Consider the following 18,918-nt stretch of genomic DNA (forward strand, 5'->3'; position numbering starts at 1 on the left):
AAGCAGGGCCTTGCTGCCCTGCCCCCTTGCCGTATTCCTCGACCACTGGGGTTTTTGGGAGGATGAAAGGAGCAGGGGCTGCAGGGGCTAGGCAGGGCTGCTCTTGGGAAGCAGTGCTTACACCTCCTGGCTGAGTGAGGCCAGATGACACCCTACCCCCAACTCCCCTACCCGCTCCCAGAGACCAGGTCCTCACCCAGTACATACAAGTTCATTAATAGCTTGATTAATCACACCTCATATTTTCATGGTGCTTTTAAAAATAAAACATTTGAAAGCACTTTCACACCCACCCTGGGCCTCCAAGTTACACAGGTAGGTCTCATCTCCCAGACTGCAGGTGAGAAAACGGGGCTTAGCCTTTGAGCAGTGGCATGTCAACTTGTTGAGATGGGCAGCCTGGAGCTCGGAGCCCTCTCCCTGCCCAGGACTCTGCCTGTGGGCCACTCGGCACTCTCTCTGGGCCTCCCTACAGGACACAAGTGAAGGGGCCACATGTGAACAGATCTGAAATTCAAGGAAGAAGAAAAGGCAGTCATTCAGTCTCTCAACAAATGCTCCATCAGTCCCCAGGGCTGCAGCCCACAGCAAGTTCATGGAAGGCATTGTGCAAACAAATTCACCCTAGTCCTGGATATACCCTGGAGGGAGATTCAGGGCACAGAGTGGGCATTTGGGCAAGTGACAAAGAGTGTATCCAGGAAGGCCTCCTGGAGAAGGTGGCACATTTGCTGAAACTTGAAGACCGGGTAGGAGTTCCCAGTTGGACCTCATGGGCTGGGTCCCCCATGCTCCACTCCACTGGACATGCTCCATCGTCTCACCACTGCCACTGCTGCCTCCCTCCACGCATTCACAGGGAGATCCCATCATTCTCCTGCACATAGTACCCCAGAGGCTCCCATTGCCCTTGCAGTAAAATGCCAACTCCTTACTGGACCCACAGGTCCCCTGAGTCAGGCCCCTGCTCCCTGTCTGACTCACAGCCCACAAGTCTCCCCTGCACTTCCTCTGCTCTGGCCATGCTGGCCTCGCTTCCCTGATACAACCCCAGCTGTTCCCTGCCAGACAGCTTCTGCTGCTCCCATTTCCTTAAACCCTCTTCTGCCTGGCCGTGGCACTCAGAGCTCCACTCAGATATTTCCTTCAGAGGCCTGCCCTGAGTCTCCTCCCCTGTAGACCCTTTGCACCCACTTCTGGAGGAGCACTTCTTTACCTGCTTTATAACACTCGAAACATCTGGAATCCTCTATTTTGTTTCGTTGCTCCAACTTGAATGAACACTTCTGAGAGCAGGTACTGTGTCTGTCTTGCTGACTGCAGTATCCCAGAACAGTTCCTGGCGCTCTATAAGTATTTGTTGAATAAATGAATGAATACATTTCAGGTCATGGGAGCACTGTGGGAGGTGAGGGAGAAGGTGGCATCCAGCCTCAGGTCCGCCAAGCCCTATTACCCAGGAGTCTCTTCCCCTTGTGGCCCCCAGCCTCCCTGCACACACACGCACACACATCATCTCCCAAGCCCTTCTCCCTCACTGCCCCTGGGAGACACTGGAAATGGGGACCACGAGGATTGTTACTCCCACCCTTATGGGGCAGCCAGATTAGGAGTGCCAGCTGGGGCTTACTTGGGCAGCCAGTGCCCTCCTGAGACAGGTAGGGACAGGTGGCCATCCCCACCGCTCACTGGAAGTAGGGTTCCTGCTTCAGACCTGCACTTTCCACACAGCCCATCTGCAGTTCCTGGTGACCAAGAGCCCATCAGGGATCTGCTAGTAAGAGAAACGGGTTTCTAACTGAGTTCTAAGAGGGCAGGTGGGCCACATCATATGCAGATGGGACATGGTTGCCAGAGCTTCCGGGGCACTGCAGGTCGGGGTTTGAGATGTGACAGGACCTGTATGGCCAGTGGGCCCCATGCCTGCTTGCCCGCCTGCAGCCCCAGTGTGTGCGCCCTGGCAGAGCTCTCCTTCCATGTCTATAACCTCAGCACCCCCAAAGGGAGCGGCGGTGAGCACCCCACTGAGTGCCTGCTCACTGGGGCCCACACTAGCCAGCCTTCAGCTGGACAGTAAGAACTAAGAATGCACAGGCTGGTGGGGACAGAGGCCTTAGCCACCCACTGGTTCTCCTGTGGTGAGAGCTACAGCCAGTGAGGAGGGTCCTAGATACAGAGACATAAACAGTATGTGTGGTTTCCCAGGAGACTGAAATGGGGGACTCCTCTTTCCAGAGGAAATAACAGTAGAGCTGGGCCCAGAAGCAAAGATAGGGAAATGCTAGCAGAGAAGGAGGAAGGGTGTTTCAAACAAAGAGAAGACCCTGGGCAGAGATATGGAGGTGGCGAGGCAGTGCCTAGGAGGGATCAGTGGGAGTTCCTGCACAGGAAGGCTGGAGAGTTGACTGGCCAGAACAGAAGGCTCAGGGATGCCAGCCAAAAGCACTTGGCCCCATCCTGAAACACCCCTGGGAGCCAGACGAAGAGAAATAAAGCAGGCCCAGGGTGGGGCAGTAAGGAGTTGGGGGTGGCAGGCTAGAGCAAACTAGAGAGCTCGCGCCCTGTGGAAAGGATCATAGATGACTGGGCACCGAGCAGGCCCTGCTTGGTGCTGTCTTTGGTAGAGAAATACAGGATCATGTCAAAGAAGAAGAATGCTCACTCTAGAGGCCTGCAGTGTGGAGCAGGGGAGAGCTGAGACTCATGCTGTGCCTTAGTTCAGGCTAGATGCCTAATTGGGATAGTGTCGATGGCAGGTGCTGACCACAGGCTGGAGGTCACAGAGCAGGCTCCAGAGCCAGAGGAAGGGAAAGCCAGCCTTGGCTTCCAGTAGCTCTAACAGGATGTCCACTGGGGCCTGAATTTAACTCCACCTGTGGCCTTAGAGTGTCCTTGCTAGAGGACATAGCTGCAGCCTGGAGGGTGCCCCCTGGGTCCCAGGGTGGGGAGGGGAGGCGGCACCAGCATGGCATGACAGAGGCCCCGGAGAAGTGAGCTATGTCCCTTATTGGTCACAGTACATTTATTTTTCATTAGCAGTTAAATGCAGACATGAGGGATTGTGCTGGGTTCATCGGGTGGCTGACGTGAGCAGTGCTTGGCATGGCGATCAGTAGGGAAGCTCGGGGGCTACTCACTGCCCACACCCCCAGCAGGGACCCCTGCCTGCCCAACCCTTAGCCAGTAGACAGACACAGGCCATCACTAGAATATCTGCAAAGTGAGGCACAGGCAAGTCTGGAACCTGCCAGTGGGGGCTCCATGCCCTTCTGGAGCCTGTGACACCTGCCCCCAGCTCAGTGCAGGCCCTGCTCAGGGGTCAAGCTTGGCTCCCCTCTGTGCAATCCTGGGTTCTGTGGAGATGCTGTAGCTTCCCTGGTAAGTGTCTTAGGCCACTGGGCCTATCAGCTCCCCACACCAGGCCCACACTCGAGAGCCCACCCTCCCAGTCATTCTCCAGACCTTAGGAGGCCTGTGCCCCACTCAGCACTGCCTTGGCTGAGCCTGCTGCCTGGGCCAGAGGCTGGCAAGTGGCTGCTGAGTACTGCTGAAGAGCAAATCTAGTAACAAAAGGGGCACATGGCAGCTCGTGAGTCTCGGGTGGGAGCTGGGGGGTCTAGAGTAAGTGACTTCCCTCTCAGGCCTCAGATTCCCTAACTGCAAGATATCTAGATGGCTTTTCCCCTCTGCCTGCCTCTCCCACCTTCCTCAGGCTAAAACAGAGATCCTCAGAGGGCCCTGGCAGAGCCCCATGGAGGTTGTTCAGGATAGACAGGAGGGGGCAAAGTGAGCTTTGTTTTCCCAACTGCAGTGTGGTCCCCAGACACCTTGGCCTTCCTTGCAGAACTGCAGGAAAATAACATGGGCAGGACAGAGAGAAACTGGGGAGACACCAGAGTTTTGTCAGGGAGAGGAAGGGGTTGGACAACCCCCTGATGCAGATGCAGGTCGGAAATCCCTCTGTCCACCTCCCTGCATCTCTCCCTCACGTGGGCACAACTCCCCGTCCTAAGGCAAGGCACCTGCTGGCTCTGTGCCTTAGTTCCCCATCAGCCCTCACTCCTGAAGAGATTGCTCTGAGCATTACCGAGCTGAGGGAGGCGAAGCCCTTTGCCGTTGTAAATTCAGAGCCGCTGGGTGCTGATAGCAGGAATGTGTGCCCAGCGCTGTGCTAAGTGCCTCTTCTCACTCATCCTCATAACAGCATTAAGAATGGGGTGCCATCTACCCATCAGGCAGACCAGGAGACAGACTCAGGGTGGATGTGGCTTGTCTAAAGTCACAGCAGATGTTAGCCTCTCAGCAGGTATTCCCAGCTCACCTGGGGCAGACCAGACACAGATCTGCTTCCCAACATCAGTCTTGGGGTGGAGGGGACAGATTCCTACTTTGGAAAGAGAGGATCCCTGTGCAAGTAGGAGAGACAGGGCACATGCATGCTCTCTGGGTGGGGTGGGGTCCAGCCCTAAGGAGTTAGGCCTCCCTGTTTAAAGCCCTCTGTGGGTTTTGGGCTGTGCCCCAAAAGGGAGAGGATAGAGGAGACAAGAGCCTGACCATGTGAGGCACCTCCAGACTCCCACAGGGCAGATGGGACCTGGGCAGACAGGACCTCTGTGTCACAGATGACAAACAGGTAACTCAAAGTCAGCACTAGTGAAGGGTGGAGTGGGTCTCTGAAAAGTCTTTCCCTCTTTATGCGCAGACACCCCTGTTGACTGAGTGGGTGTTAGTGGGGGAATACTGCAGCCCTAGGGAGACCAAGCCAGGGGGAGCCTGTTTTGTGGACAGCTGGGTCGGGAGGCTGAGGGTGTCCCCTCTGCATCCTTCCACTCCCCCAATCCCTCCCCACCCTCTCAGGAGTCCTGCTTTTCAGGCAGACAGACTGCTTGGGGGGGAAGAGGGGAGGTACCTACACCAAAGCCTCAGAGCCAATTACCTCTGTAATTAGCAACAAATGACTTGTGGGATGGTTGTGGTTTTCAGTTAAAATTAGAAGGAAACCCATGTTCCAGTCTCCTTGAAGGGGAGGGACGTGGACCAGGTCCCTCAGGCTTCTAGACATACTCTATTGGCTCTTACCCTGCCGGGCCTACCTGGCAACCCAGGCTCACTGCCACCCCCATGCCCCAGGATCTCTCCCACAGCACTGCCACTAGCACCCCAGGTGCTCCCCCACAGCTGCACCCAGCCACTGCCCCTTTCTCTCCTTCATTCACTTCATATTTTCTGAGCATCAACTACATGAGCAACCAGGAATGGACACCAACCTAGAAGTGGCCCCAGAGGCAGCCAGAGGAAGAGACCCCTGCCTTTTGCTACCCCGGACTGCCCACCTGCCCTGCCAGGTCCCCTCCCTCCCTCCAGCTTTCCCCTGGACCTCCCAGGGCAGTGGGCTGCTTGCCAGGTCCCTACACTTCTACCAGGGTAATGATGAGCCCCGAGTGCTGCCATGCAAGAAGGGCCTCCAAGTCCTGGGACTTTGGCCTCATCTCATCTCATCTCTCCACAGTCCAGAAGCTAGTGGGCTTCACCACTGCACAGAGGCGGCCACGAAGGCTCAACCAGAACACTTAGCAACCTAGATTGCTGGGCTGGAAGTGGCAGCCTGGCCACACTCTCCTCCCATTGATCCTACTGGCTTTCTCCCCATGGCCCAGCCCCAGCCCCTGAACAGGCAGGTAGCCCAGCCTCTGAAGAAGCCTCAGCTCACCTTCCCCCTTTGTCCCTGCTGCAGGTGCCCAGCAGAGTGCCACGGTGGCCAACCCGGTGCCCGGTGCCAACCCAGACCTGCTTCCCTACTTCCTGGTGGAGCCTGAAGATGTGTACATCATCAAGAACAAGCCAGTCCTGCTGGTGTGCAAGGCCATGCCCGCCACACAGATCTTCTTCAAGTGCAACGGGGAGTGGGTGCGCCAGGTGGATCATGTGATAGAGCGCAGCACGGATGGGAGCAGCGGTGAGCCAAGCTGGGTGACCAGGCGGGGCCAGCTGAAGGGGAAACCAGTCAGCCTCAGAGGAAATAGAACTAGAGAGGGGGTGAGTGGGAAGCCAGGATGTAATCAGCTCTGTGCCCCTGCCCCAGGTGCTCAGGAGAGGCAGGACTCCCACACCTAGGACCCCCCTGGATATATGCCAATGCCTTCCCCAGGAGACCCCACCCTCACCAGACCTCCCTGCTTGGTGGGGGAGTGAATAAAAGGAAAGCCCCCCCAACAAATGCCCCAGGATGCTGTGGATGGAGGAAGAGGTTCCCATCACTGCATCTGAGCCTGGGCTGGGCTCAGGGCAGCCTGGTGAGTAGTGCCAGCAGAGAAAAGGGGTCTGGAGGGAGCAGGTCCCTCACAGACCTTATACTCTATGGTTGTTTAATTTGTACTTCCATTCGTTCATTCATTCACACGTTTCCTGAGCCCCCACTCCCATGCTAGGGACACAGCCCCCACCCTCAGAGAGCCCCAGCCCCTGCAAAGAAGGGGACAGTGTGGTGACCTCTCAGCAATTCCTGGGAGTGTGCTGATGAGAGGAGAGCAGGACTGAGGGAGATGATGTATAAACTGGGGGGTCATGAGAATGGGTCAGGGAGAAAAGAGAGGATCAGCATCCCAGGCAAGGGGCACAGCACCAGCAAAGGCCTGGAGGGAGGGTAGTCAGAGTCAGCAGTGGGGGTGCGGTGTGTGAGGAGGGTCATGGTGCTATCTGGGAGCCTCACCATCTGGCTCTAGAGTGAGGTCATAGGCCTATGGATCACAAGCAGCTGAGTGATATGGCCAGAACTATGGGTGACACACAGGGGCCAGTGTGGGGGACTGGTGCGAGGGGCAGACCCAGAGATGAGGGAACAGAGAGACTCAGCTGAGACATGGAGGGAGGGATTCTGGGGGAGAGCAGGCAGACCTAAGAAGCACCCCTTCCATGGGACACCCCATTCTCCACCCCTGCCCTGGCCTTAGGCAGCAGATGGTCAATGCAGATGTGGTTAGAGGGCCCTTGTTTGGGTTCCAGTGCTCCCCAGAAACAGGCCCAGAGGAGCTGACAGAAGCCTCTCCTCCTCCTCCCTAATGAAACCCCAATTGAGCTCATTTCCTCCCCCTTTATCTTGGCTTTGTGGATATGATGAGCCCTCAGGTTAGTCCTGAGCCCCTTCCCACTGAGGCCTCAGCCAGCCTGAGACACATCTCCCTCCTGTCTCTAGCCATTGAGAGAGCTGTTATCTGTGGCTTGGCTGAGGCCAAGGCACATGCCTGCACAGCAGTCACAGGCTGGGCCAGCACACGCCCTGAGCGCCCCCAGCCTGCACTCCTGACAGGCTCCCCAGCCTTGCTCCCTTCAAGCCAGGCAAGAACAGAGCCTATGGGGGACATATTCCACCCATAACCACCAGGGCCTCCTCCTGCCCTGGGCATCCATCCTCAGGCCTCCCATGGAATGGCCAACACATCTGAATTTTCATTGACCTCGGTTGCTTTCTCAACTAGAAGCCACTTAGTGCTTGGAGACAGAGAGATAGGCTTCCCTTACCCACAAACAGATGTCACTGCCATGGGTGGTGGCACCATTCAGATACACAGACCAAAGACCCTGACCCAGAAATGCTCTGGGGCCAGGCAGGGGTGACAGAGTCAGGTCAGCAGCATAGTCCTGTAGCCCCACCTATTCCCGCGGGAGGCACTCCTGCCTCCCCTTCACTTGCCACCTCACTCCCCACCCAGGAGGCCTGCCTAGGGAGCCAAAGCCTAAAAACCTTCTAACCCAAACCTACTGATGCTAAAAAAGCCCAAAATCTGTGAAGCCAAGCACTGGAGTCTGGCCTGGGAGTATAATTTATTATGTGTTAAACAAACTGACTGGTTATTAAAAGCAGGTTGGTGAGGAGGTGAGAACTGTAGCCCCAACTTGGTCTCAGAGACCCACTCCCTACCCCACCAATTCTCCACCTTCCAGAAATGCTCAGCACGCCCACACTGGGGCCTCCCCACAGGCCCTCGGCACTCACATGTGCAGACACAGACATGCTCAGAAACTGCCCCCCAAGAGCCTTGCTGTTGCAGCGAGGAGGGCACAGCCCCTCACATCAAGGACTGGGCAGGGCAGGGTCTAGATCTCCTCTGTTCACCACTTTCCCAGAGCTTATGGGGCTCAAGGTTGCTGTCTGGATCAGGGACATCATGGACAAACTTGGCCCTCATTCGTGGCAGCAGGAAAGAGATGAGGGGGTGGCTGGACGAGTGGGGAGGAGATGGGGAGAGAAAGAGGAGTGCTCAAATTTAGTGTTTTCCCCAAGCTGAACTGCCTGGGTGGTGCATGAGCTCCCCTACCACCATGGGGGATGCAGTGAAGCAGTCCATCTATCCATAGACATGTCCACCCAGGAGAGGAAAAGTACCCAATTCAGAATGTTCTAGAGATCTCTCACCACTAACCCCAAAGGCTGAGGAGGAAGACCCTGTCTCCACCTCTGGGTGTATGATGGCTTTTTTTCAGATGCCCCAGTACTCGGTTTGCTTGACAGTAGCTGGTGCCCAGGGACCCTCTCCTATGCACAGACCCTGTGAGGGACCTGTGGTTCTTGGCCCTAACCCCACCCCAGAGAATGTGCACCTTAGAGAAAAGGGGCTGTGGGCAGTGCCTAGGATGGAGAGATTTAGCCCAGCGATAGTGGCCTCAGCCAGAGGTGAATCCCCACAGTCTCCTGTGAGAACTCGTGGGGGACAGGGGCAAGTGATAGAAAAACCTGGGGCCTCAGTGGGGGAGCTGGAGAGACTCTTGAGGAGGGTCTGGGTAAGGGTCAGGGGAAGATTGGTTAGAGAAATTAAGAGGGAAAACAGACTACCGGCTGGCCTGCTCAGCTGGGCCACCGCTCCTTCAGCAAAGCAGCCCTAATTGAATTTCTCTGTTAACAATAGAAACACATTGGTTGCCTGGCCTCTCTCCCTCTTTCTGATAAGCCAGTGACCCAAGGGAAATTGGGGTCAGGAGGAGGAGAAATTGGAAATAGTCTTTTCTCACTCCTGGGAACACTGATTTTGGCTAAGGGCCAGGGTGTTGGAGGAGGGCTGGCATCCTGCCTTCTGGGTCCCCAGAGGTTCTGGCCCTCCTTGGCACACCCCACTCCCTGGCCTAAGTGTGGCAGAGGGTGGGGGCTGAAGCCATCCTTAAGATGAGTCCCCCTAGCCCAGTTTGGGTAGAGAAGGTACCAAGCACCCGTCTCAGGCCAGCCTCCCCTCTGTGGGCTGCCCCCTCGCCCTCGCCAACATTTCTCCCAGTGGGACAGGCAGGGTGAACCCTGAACACACTTTGGAATCCAAGCCCTCTGAACACACTCCAGATTCAGATATCCCTGGACACCTATGGCAAATCACTGCCTCTTTGAGCCCTTGTTTCCTCATCCATACAGTGGGAGCAATACTGTCCAAGAGAGTAGATTGAGGAAAATAAACCAGCATGTATGAAACCCTGGCTAAGCCCCAGGGATCTATTATCATACTATATAATTGCTGTAATTATACTGTTAATAGCTGTTATTATATTATCACATGCCAGGATGTACCTGCTAAACTCCAGGGAGGTAAGCCATATCCTTCATCACGCTTTTTTACTCACAAAGGCCCCAGGACTGGCCAGGTTGCCCCATCCCCTACGCCTGTGGTCTCTGGAGGCCAGCCCCTGTTGCCTAAAACTCTTCTGTGCTGTTGTCTCTGAAAAAAACAGAAAGCCCTTTTCAGGACATTTCTGTGACTCCGGGGACACAGGCCTTGGGTAACAAAGTATAATGAATAGAGGTGCTAATGACCCACTCCTGGCCCTCAGGAGATATAAATGAACTACCCCTTTGTACCACCCGAGTTCCCTCCAGGCTGATGGTTGCCCCCTGGGCCCACTCTCCTGCCTATCAAAAAGAGTAGCTGTGGGTGGTGCAGTGACTCCAAACATCCAGACTGGGCAGCAAGGCTCAGCATGGGTGTGAGGCTCAGCATGACTGGGGCCCTAGCGACCCACCCCTCCCATCCTTAGGGCTGCCCGCCATGGAGGTCCGCATCAATGTCTCCAGGCAGCAGGTGGAGAAGGTGTTTGGGCTGGAGGAGTACTGGTGCCAGTGCGTGGCATGGAGCTCCTCGGGCACTACAAAGAGTCAGAAGGCCTACATCCGCATTGCCTGTGAGTCCAGGGCCCAGCCTTCGGGCAGGAGTGGCCCAAAGGTTTCGGGTTGGGGAGGGTCCAGTCAGAAAGCCTCAGGTCCCGCCTTGATGCATGGAGGAAGTGCCTATGCACACTGCCCAACAAGCCCTATGTCCCTTTGGTCACTTGGCACTTCCTCATGCCACGTGCCATGGCCCCTGCAGGACCAGTAGATAGGACGGTCCAGGCTGAGCCAGCATGAAGCACTAGGCTAGAGGACACTCTTGTTCTTCCCTCAGATTTGCGCAAGAACTTTGAACAGGAGCCGCTGGCTAAGGAGGTGTCCCTGGAGCAGGGCATCGTGCTGCCCTGCCGCCCACCAGAGGGCATCCCCCCAGCTGAGGTGAGGGGGCTCTATTACCCACTCCACAGGTGGGCAGGGATTCCAGGTCTTGGATACTGGTGCCAGTGTGCCCCCCCGAGTGTGCCTTTCCAGGGGCCACTCTCACTCCAGGCAGGGCTGGCGTGGGCAGGCAGTACAGTGGTGTGGCTCCCTCCCTCAGGTGGAGTGGCTCCGGAATGAGGATCTGGTGGACCCATCCCTGGACTCCAATGTGTACATCACAAGGGAGCACAGCCTGGTGGTGCGACAGGCTCGCCTGGCCGATACAGCCAACTACACCTGTGTGGCCAAGAACATTGTAGCACGTCGCCGCAGTGCCTCAGCCGCTGTCATCGTCTACGGTGGGCCCCAGCACTGGCCGGGTGGAGGGGCTCCCAGGCATAGGGAAATGGGAACGATGACATGTAGCTGGCTCCCGGTGGAGCCAGGGCCAGGACATGGGAAGGACAAGGAGAGGGCTTGCTGCGGATGTCGGGGAGCCAAAGGGCATGTCTGGGTGGAGGTGTTGGGCAGGTTGGTAGGTCTTCTGTGGCCAGACCATCCCTTGGCTTTCCTGTGGCTGGCAGGCACTGTGCAGATGGAGATAAGGGGACAGAATGGAAATCTAGGGAAGGCAACAGACCTTAGCCCATGCTCCTGTGTTCCTGGTGTGGGCAGCAGAGTGTTCTAGGCGTCCCCAGGAACAGGCAGTGGTGGGTGTGGGAGTCCCCCTGTGAAAGGCTGGAGTCGGGCCGGAGGAGCGTGGGAGCTGCAGCTGAGCACGCCAGTGCCCACCGGGCCGAGTGGCTATGGAATAGGTGTTGCCTGGCCCTGGGGGCCAACAAGCACAAGTGTGGCCTCTCCACCAGGGCTTCCTTCTCTCCCAGCACAGCCTCAGCCTGCCCATTTCTAGCTCACAGCCCTCTGCCCTCCTGCCCCAGGCCCTGGGCTAGCATGTCTGAGGAAGCCCCCGCTCCCTGACCCCAGTCCTTCTCTGTCCGGCCAGTGAACGGTGGGTGGTCGACGTGGACCGAGTGGTCCGTCTGCAGCGCCAGCTGTGGGCGCGGTTGGCAGAAACGGAGCCGGAGCTGCACCAACCCGGCGCCTCTCAACGGGGGTGCCTTCTGTGAGGGACAGAATGTCCAGAAAACAGCCTGCACCACCCTGTGCCCAGGTACCAGAGGCCACTGCCTCCCATATCGTCCCTCACCACACCATCTCTGTGCCCTAGCTCCATCGCACCCACCAGCCTGCCCCCCATGGCTCCATCCCACCCGCCCACACACAGGGCCAGTCTCAATTCAAGACCAGGATGGGATTCAATGTGATTGGAGACAGGGCTTGGTCTGTATCTAGGCACAGCCTCAGCAAAGGGGCTGAGTCACAGGGTCTGAGGTTCAATCAAGACAGGCACAGTCAGTGTGGAGCAGGGGCAGAGCCCAGCCTGGGGCTGCAGAACCACTTGTGCCTGGGATCAGAGGGTCATCATGGGACCAAGCAGCCTCACTTTCCCTGGGGCCAGGATGGCCCTCTAGTGTGGAGAGTGCCAAGCAGGCCCGGCATCATCGTGCCTCCTGTCATTAGCATGCGTCATCCAGGCCAGATGGACACCAGAGGGTGTGCAGATGGTGGGCCTGGCCCTGGCCCTGGCATTGCACCCAGGTCCAGGTGCCCAGCAGGGTCACACCTGCAGTCTACCTAGTCTGGGTCCCTGGGCTAACCATGCTGCCTCCTCTTTGTCCATGTCTGTCTCTCATCTAGTGGATGGCAACTGGAGCCCGTGGAGCAAGTGGTCAGCCTGTGGGCTCGACTGTACCCACTGGCGGAGCCGTGAGTGCTCTGACCCAGCACCCCGCAATGGAGGTGAGGAGTGCCAGGGCACCGATCTGGACACCCGAAACTGTACCAGCGACCTCTGTGTGCACAGTGAGTCTTCTCCACCTCAGGAGTCCTGTTGAGTTGTCAGGATTGATCCTGCCCAGTCCCAGGGAAGTAATGGCTAATGGAGTCTGTCCCCTGCCATGAGCTGCAACCCCTCTTCAAAGTTCAGGACCCTCAGGGACCCCCCCATCCCTAACATACCCACACATGCCCCAATACCTCTCCCACCTTCCCTTAGACATGCATACATTTGAACTTTTACCACAGCACCTGGCCCCCAGGGTCATCTCCCCCTCCTCTCATGCAGCATCACCTCTGCCCCACCTCCCAAGTGCACACACAAGTCCTGTAGGGCCCCTGGGCTTGTGAGGCCTGTTAATTACAAGGCAGTAACCAACAATTAAAGATCTCTGTTGAACTTTTTTTCTCTAGAACACGTCCTCCCCCATTCTTTCAATTAAAAACCTAATTATCTGTGTCAATTCCTTTCTGATGGACATTTCTTCCATTATGCAAAGCCCTTCTAAAGTCGATATAGCTTCCTCCAGGCAGGCAGTCACTCCTCCCCTCGCCTGCCCCAGGCCTGAGGAGACAGACCTGAAGAACCCTGGCACACCTGCTCCTGGCCCAGCGACTGGCTAAGAACCAGATTGGCAGACCCTGCAGGAAGCAGATCCCCTACTTTGGGAGTGTGAGGAGATCACCCTCAGCCCCAGTTGATTGGGCCCCAAAAGAACAGGTTGGCCTAATAGCTCAGCCCAGGCCATCCAGGGAAGTGTCTCTTCCTGCTTCCATTCTCCAGCATCAGCAACCTGAGCCTGAATCAAGCCTGTGAGGGATGCAGTTTGCTCAGAGTGAAAAGCAAAGTGGTGGCAGATGCAGGGCTAGGACGCACACTTGCTGACTCTGTGCTCCCTGCTGCCGGCATCTGCAGCCCTGCTAGTGCTGAAGCCCAAGGAGTGGAGGCCTCATCTTCCTGGGTTGTAGGCCACTGACCTCTCCTTCCTGGCCTCCTGCACCCTGCCCCTCCCAAGGCCGCACTCTCTCCCACAGCTGCTTCCGGCCCCGAGGACGTGGCCCTCTACGTGGGTCTCATTGCTGTGGCTGTGTGTCTCCTCCTGCTGCTGCTTGTCCTCATCCTCGTTTATTGTCGCAAGAAGGAAGGGCTGGACTCAGACGTGGCTGACTCGTCTATCCTCACCTCAGGCTTCCAGCCTGTCAGTATCAAACCCAGCAAAGCAGGTAGGGTGCCCCTGCCCCCAGCACTCCTGTGCAGGCCAGCAAGTCAAGGACTGCACTAGTGAGTACCCCAATATGCCACCTCCTGAGGCTGTCTTTACCCCTGCAGACAATCCCCATCTGCTCACCATCCAGCCAGACCTCAGCACCACCACCACCACCTGCCACAGCAGTCTGTGTCCCCGGCAGGATGGATCCAGCCCCAAGTTCCAGATAGCCAATGGGCACCTGCTCAGTCCACTGGGTGGTGGCCGCCACACGCTGCACCACAGCTCACCCACCTCTGAAGCCGAGGACTTCGTCTCTCGCCTCTCTACCCAGAACTACTTCCGCTCCCTGCCCCGCGGCACCAGCAACATGGCTTATGGGACCTTCAACTTTCTTGGGGGCCGGTTGATGATCCCTAATACAGGTGGGAAGGACCCCAGAGTGCCCTGGGGAACTCTTGAGAGGCAAGACTAGCCTCCATGTCCCTCTTGGAGTCAGAGCCTGATGTTCCTCCTGTGCCACTAAGCCTTACCCTGAGAGTGAGCCAGGCCAGCAGCCAAAAGGGGGGAATGTTTTGGAGAAGATCCAGGCCTGGCAGACAGTGAAGCTTTCTGTTAAGCAAGTGCACAGGTCTATTGTCCAATCATTTAGGTAGCCAGCCAGCCTGTGTGTGTTGGGCTCCAGCCAGGCCCTGAGCCCAGACGTAGTGCAGGTACTGGCCGCAGGGAGCTGGCAAACTAGTGGAGAGGTAGCAGAGGACAAACACCTGGGACAGAGAGCCCTCTGACAGGGTCCCTGAGACACCTTGATAAAGAATACAGATCCTTTCCTTGGTCCTCTCTTGAGGAAGCACCACCGCCTCTGGTGCGTCAGGCCATTCCTACCCTGAAATCCTGTATTCCCTCAGCTTAGATGAGCCCATGTGCCCTGATTTTCTTGCCCCTCTCCAGCTGCTCCTGCTGCCTGTTCCCTAAACGTAGGTGCTCCTCAGAGCTCTCTCCTAGAGCCCTCTCCCCGAGCGGCCTCACCCAGCCCACGGCTTTAATCGCCATGTCTCTGCAGTCACTCCCACCCCTCCATCACCAACCGCGACTCCCCTGGGCAACGTAATCATGCACCCAGCTGCCTCCTGGGCAGCTCCATCTGGGTGTCTCACAGCACCTCAGATTCCTTGTGCCTAAAACAGCACTGTCTCCCACCCTCCCCCAGAACCTCCTGTTTCCTGGCTTTCCTTACCTCAGGAACAGCACAGTTGAGTTGCTCAAGCCAGAAACTAGGGGTCACCTTGACCTCCTGCTTCTTCTCACTTGCTGCCTTCACCTCCACACCAGCTTCAGTCAAACACTAATCCCATTGTTCTTCCTCCTCAAATGCTTCTGCATCCTCTTCTCTGGTGCCTGTCCTGGCCCAGGACACCACACCTACCTCTTTTCTGGTTCACGGCTCCAAGCATTCACCCAGTGAAGCCAGACTTAAATCATGTCCGACTCCTGCTTGAACTCTTTCTGGGGCTCCCCAATGACCTCTGGAAAGCCCATGTGACAAGGCCACAATGACCCAAATCCCCTGCTGGCCAGCTGCGGTGGCCTCTCTTCCCTCCTCACATGGCAGCCACAGTGGACTTTCAGCACCCCAAGCAACCATGCTGCCCTGTGCATACATGGTCCCTCTACCCCCATCCACCCAATCATCTGCTACTTCGGGTGTTGGCCTGGCAGCTCTCCCTCTCTGCTTAAGTCCCCCTCACAGGCTACTAGGATGATGAGGTGAGATGGTCTATGTCAAGCTCTTAAAAAGGGTCAGGCTCACAGTAGGTGCTCAGTGACCACTGGCCCTTCATTCCCCAGGATGGTGTGGATAGGGGGGCTGCTGTTCCTCCCTGCACCCTTTACTACCATCCCATTACCTTCTCCCTGCTGGGCTGAGTGCTTCATGAGAGCAGGGCCCATGGATTTTTCCCTCACCTTGAGTACTCAACATTCATGGAATGACTATGTGAGTATGTTTTCCTCTACCACAGAGAGCATTCACGGATCTCTGGGACTGTCACCAACACTAGCAGTCAGTACCAGGAGGCAGTGCAGGCTAGTGAAGGGAACGGTAGTTGTAAATCCACTATCAATGGCTTTGCTGTTCAGGGCTTCAATTCCTGGGAAGTAGTGATATTCTAGCCAGCCCACCTCAGAGCTACCCACTCTGGAGCACATATGTACACTTTTGGATTTGGTGGGATAAAATCATAGAATTCCTTCCCCTCCTCCATCATGAGACTCAGAGGCCCCTCCTAACAGAGAGACACCCTGTCCTAAAAGGGCAGGAAGGTGGGCAGAACCACTCCCCATGGTAACTCCCCAGCCCCTGTCCACACCATGCCCTGCCCCAATGCCTCTCCCTGGGAACGACTCCTCACTCAGCAGGCACTTTCTGATGCTGCCCCTGTAAGACGCCAGGGGTATCTTGAGATGAATCAGCCAGAAAGGAGGACATTGTGCAGTGGTTACCAGATCAGGGAGGGCTACCAAAGTAGGCCAGTTTGTTAAAGGCCCTGGCCCCACCTTCAGGGGGCCACTGCCAAGCAAGGAGCAAAGTTACTCATGCTAGCCGTGAGCAGCCATTCCCAGAGGTGTGCACAGATCAGTGGCTCCAGAACTGCTGAGTATGCTGCACAGGCTGGACTGAAAATGCTGTAGGAAAGGCAGTTGGGGCCAGAGCTGAAGGGCCTTAAACCCAGGCAGACGAGCTGGAGTTTATCCAGGAGGTAGGGAATGTCATAGTTGCACCATGTGCCTTTTGAGGGACAGGGAAGGTAGGTACAGCAAACCTGGCACCTTTTGTTCCAGAGTTTTCTGTGCACTGGCTAAGTAGGCATGTTTTTCCCACTTGAGTTACTTCAGCTGCTCTGGGGACCACCGTGACTCAGCTTCATGCTGGGGTGGGTGGTTGGATAGCCTGGTAGTCCCTGTGGCACCTCTGTCCCCAAGCCGGGCTGACACTGGGCAGTGCTCAAACGGAGGTGGTATAGGGGGCAGACTTGGGTGTTTGGTGTCTCTGCAGCCCTGGTAAGCCCTGGCCCTCCTGCTCTGTCACAGGGATCAGCCTCCTCATCCCCCCAGATGCCATACCACGAGGAAAGATCTACGAGATCTACCTCACACTGCACAAGCCAGAGGATGTGAGGTGTGGGTGAAGACCCTGCTGCTGGGGCTGGGTGGGTCCTGCCCCCTGCCTTCAGTCACCATGAAACCTGCCCACCCAGTTGGGGTGGTCTACCTTGGCCCAAGGGAGGATAGGGGAAGAGCTGCCCCTAAGCTCCACCCAGCTCTGTGGGCCCAAGCCCAGGGTACTCCTGCCCTGCCTGAAACCTGGATCCAGGATGGTCCACTGATGCATTTCCCTCTCCACCTGTATTTCCCCACTTGAGGTTGCCCCTAGCTGGCTGTCAGACCCTGCTGAGTCCCATCGTTAGCTGCGGGCCGCCCGGAGTCCTGCTCACCAGGCCTGTCATCCTCACCATGGATCACTGTGGGGAGCCTAACCCCGAGAGCTGGAGCCTTCGCCTCAAAAAGCAGTCCTGTGAGGGCAGCTGGGAGGTGAGCAGGATCAGCCCTGAGCCGCCAGCCTGAGAACTAACTGGGTTCAGAGTAGAGCTGGGGCTTCCCACCGTTGCCTGTCAGCCACGCCCCCGCCCTGGTCTCTGGCCACTCCTCAGAGCTGCAGTTGGCTGCAAGCTGACCCATCGGGCCCTGCCCACAGGACGTGCTGCACCTGGGTGAGGAGGCGCCCTCCCACCTCTACTACTGCCAGCTGGAGCCTGGTGCCTGCTATGTCTTCACCGAGCAGCTAGGCCGCTTTGCCCTCGTAGGAGAGGCCCTCAGTGTGACTGCAGCCAAGCGCCTCAAGCTGCTTCTGTTTGCCCCTGTGGCCTGCACCTCCCTCGAGTACAACATCCGAGTCTACTGCCTGCATGACACTCACGATGCACTCAAGGTACCACCACCCATCCCAACCCTGCTTCAGGGAGGCCGCACCATGCCTGGCACTGAGGCCTGACTGCTCCTGGCCCTCAGGAAAGGAGTGGAAGTGGGGAGGGCCTCTCCTGTAGTGCCCTGGGATGAACTGACCACTTGGGGCACTACAGGAGGTGGTGCAGCTGGAGAAGCAGCTGGGAGGACAGCTGCTCCAGGAGCCCCGCCTCCTGCACTTCAAGGACAGTTACCACAACCTGCGCCTGTCCATCCACGATGTGCCCAGCTCCCTGTGGAAGAGCAAGGTCCTTGTCAGCTACCAGGTAAGGGCACTCAAGGGGCCTGGTGTTGGGCACACCTGATACAAGGCTCACCTGACGCTGCCTCTCTGCATCTCCGCCCCCAAGGAGATCCCCTTTTATCACATCTGGAATGGTCCGCAGCAGTACCTGCACTGCACCTTCACCTTGGAGCGAGTCAGCCCTAGCACCAGCGACCTGGCCTGCAAGGTGTGGGTGTGGCAGGTGGAGGGTGATGGGCAGAGCTTCAACATCAACTTCAACATCACCAAGGTGAGTGGGAGGGGATGTCAGCAGCACCACAGTGTGTGCAGGCACCCCCTAGCCCCTGTGTTTCTGGCATCAGGAACTGAGTGGAGAAGAAAAGGCAGTGAGAGGAGTATAGTGAGTTCTGAGTGGTCAGCATGAAGCCAGGCAGAGGTGACTTGGGGAGAGGTCGTAGGAAGGAGGAGGGGAGCGAGGCCAAACATCACATCTGCTCACTGGCTATGTAACTTTGGGCAGACTTCCATGATGCCTCTGAGCCTTGGGCTCCTCTGAGTGAGCAGGGCCATGGTGCACCAGGGTTACCCAGGAAGTACCAGTGTCCGTGCTCTTGGGTGGTTTGGGCACTCCTCCAGCAGGAGGTAACAATGGGCCTGGTCAGGCAAAGTTCTAACAGGCACCTCTACTCCTCCCCACCCTCAGGACACAAGATTTGCTGAGATGCTGGCTCTGGAGAGTGAAGGGGGGGTCCCAGCCCTAGTGGGCCCCAGTGCCTTCAAGATCCCCTTCCTCATTCGGCAGAAGATCATCACCAGCCTGGACCCACCCTGTACCCGGGGTGCTGACTGGCGAACTCTGGCCCAGAAACTTCACCTGGACAGGTGGGTGGAAAATGGACAGGCCACCTGCAGTTAAGCCTGGCAGGGTAGGATGGGTGGGGTGGACAGGATGCTCTGGGATCTTGTGCCCCACCAGCAGCCAGAGCATCCAGTAGTGGGTGCCTTTCGGTAGGCTGGGAGGCAGGTGGGGTGAGGCCAGGCTACTAATAGGGTCCCCTCTCCTC

At 57.1% G+C, this 18,918-nt stretch overlaps 1 protein-coding gene across 3 annotated transcripts in view; it reads left to right on the forward strand.

Moving 5' to 3' along the window:
* UNC5A (unc-5 netrin receptor A) overlaps positions 1 to 18,918 on the forward strand; it is a 59,250-nt gene that overhangs the window by 39,166 nt on the left and 1,166 nt on the right. Inside the window, exons 2-15 of one of the 3 annotated variants that reach the window (XM_017668557.3) lie at positions 5,735 to 5,956; positions 10,012 to 10,155; positions 10,416 to 10,519; positions 10,680 to 10,860; positions 11,505 to 11,672; positions 12,260 to 12,424; positions 13,433 to 13,621; positions 13,728 to 14,030; positions 16,696 to 16,783; positions 17,028 to 17,196; positions 17,360 to 17,593; positions 17,745 to 17,894; positions 17,979 to 18,143; positions 18,558 to 18,736. In XM_017668557.3, coding sequence (XP_017524046.3) covers positions 5,735 to 5,956; positions 10,012 to 10,155; positions 10,416 to 10,519; positions 10,680 to 10,860; positions 11,505 to 11,672; positions 12,260 to 12,424; positions 13,433 to 13,621; positions 13,728 to 14,030; positions 16,696 to 16,783; positions 17,028 to 17,196; positions 17,360 to 17,593; positions 17,745 to 17,894; positions 17,979 to 18,143; positions 18,558 to 18,736 — 2,461 coding nt within the window. The remainder of the gene's footprint in view (positions 1 to 5,734; positions 5,957 to 10,011; positions 10,156 to 10,415; positions 10,520 to 10,679; positions 10,861 to 11,504; positions 11,673 to 12,259; positions 12,425 to 13,432; positions 13,622 to 13,727; positions 14,031 to 16,695; positions 16,784 to 17,027; positions 17,197 to 17,359; positions 17,594 to 17,744; positions 17,895 to 17,978; positions 18,144 to 18,557; positions 18,737 to 18,918) is intronic. The other 2 variants (XM_017668558.3, XM_017668559.3) reach the window with 2 other exon arrangements.

Source organism: Manis javanica, chromosome 1 (assembly GCF_040802235.1).
Source record: "Manis javanica isolate MJ-LG chromosome 1, MJ_LKY, whole genome shotgun sequence".
Lineage (NCBI taxonomy): Eukaryota > Metazoa > Chordata > Mammalia > Pholidota > Manidae > Manis > Manis javanica.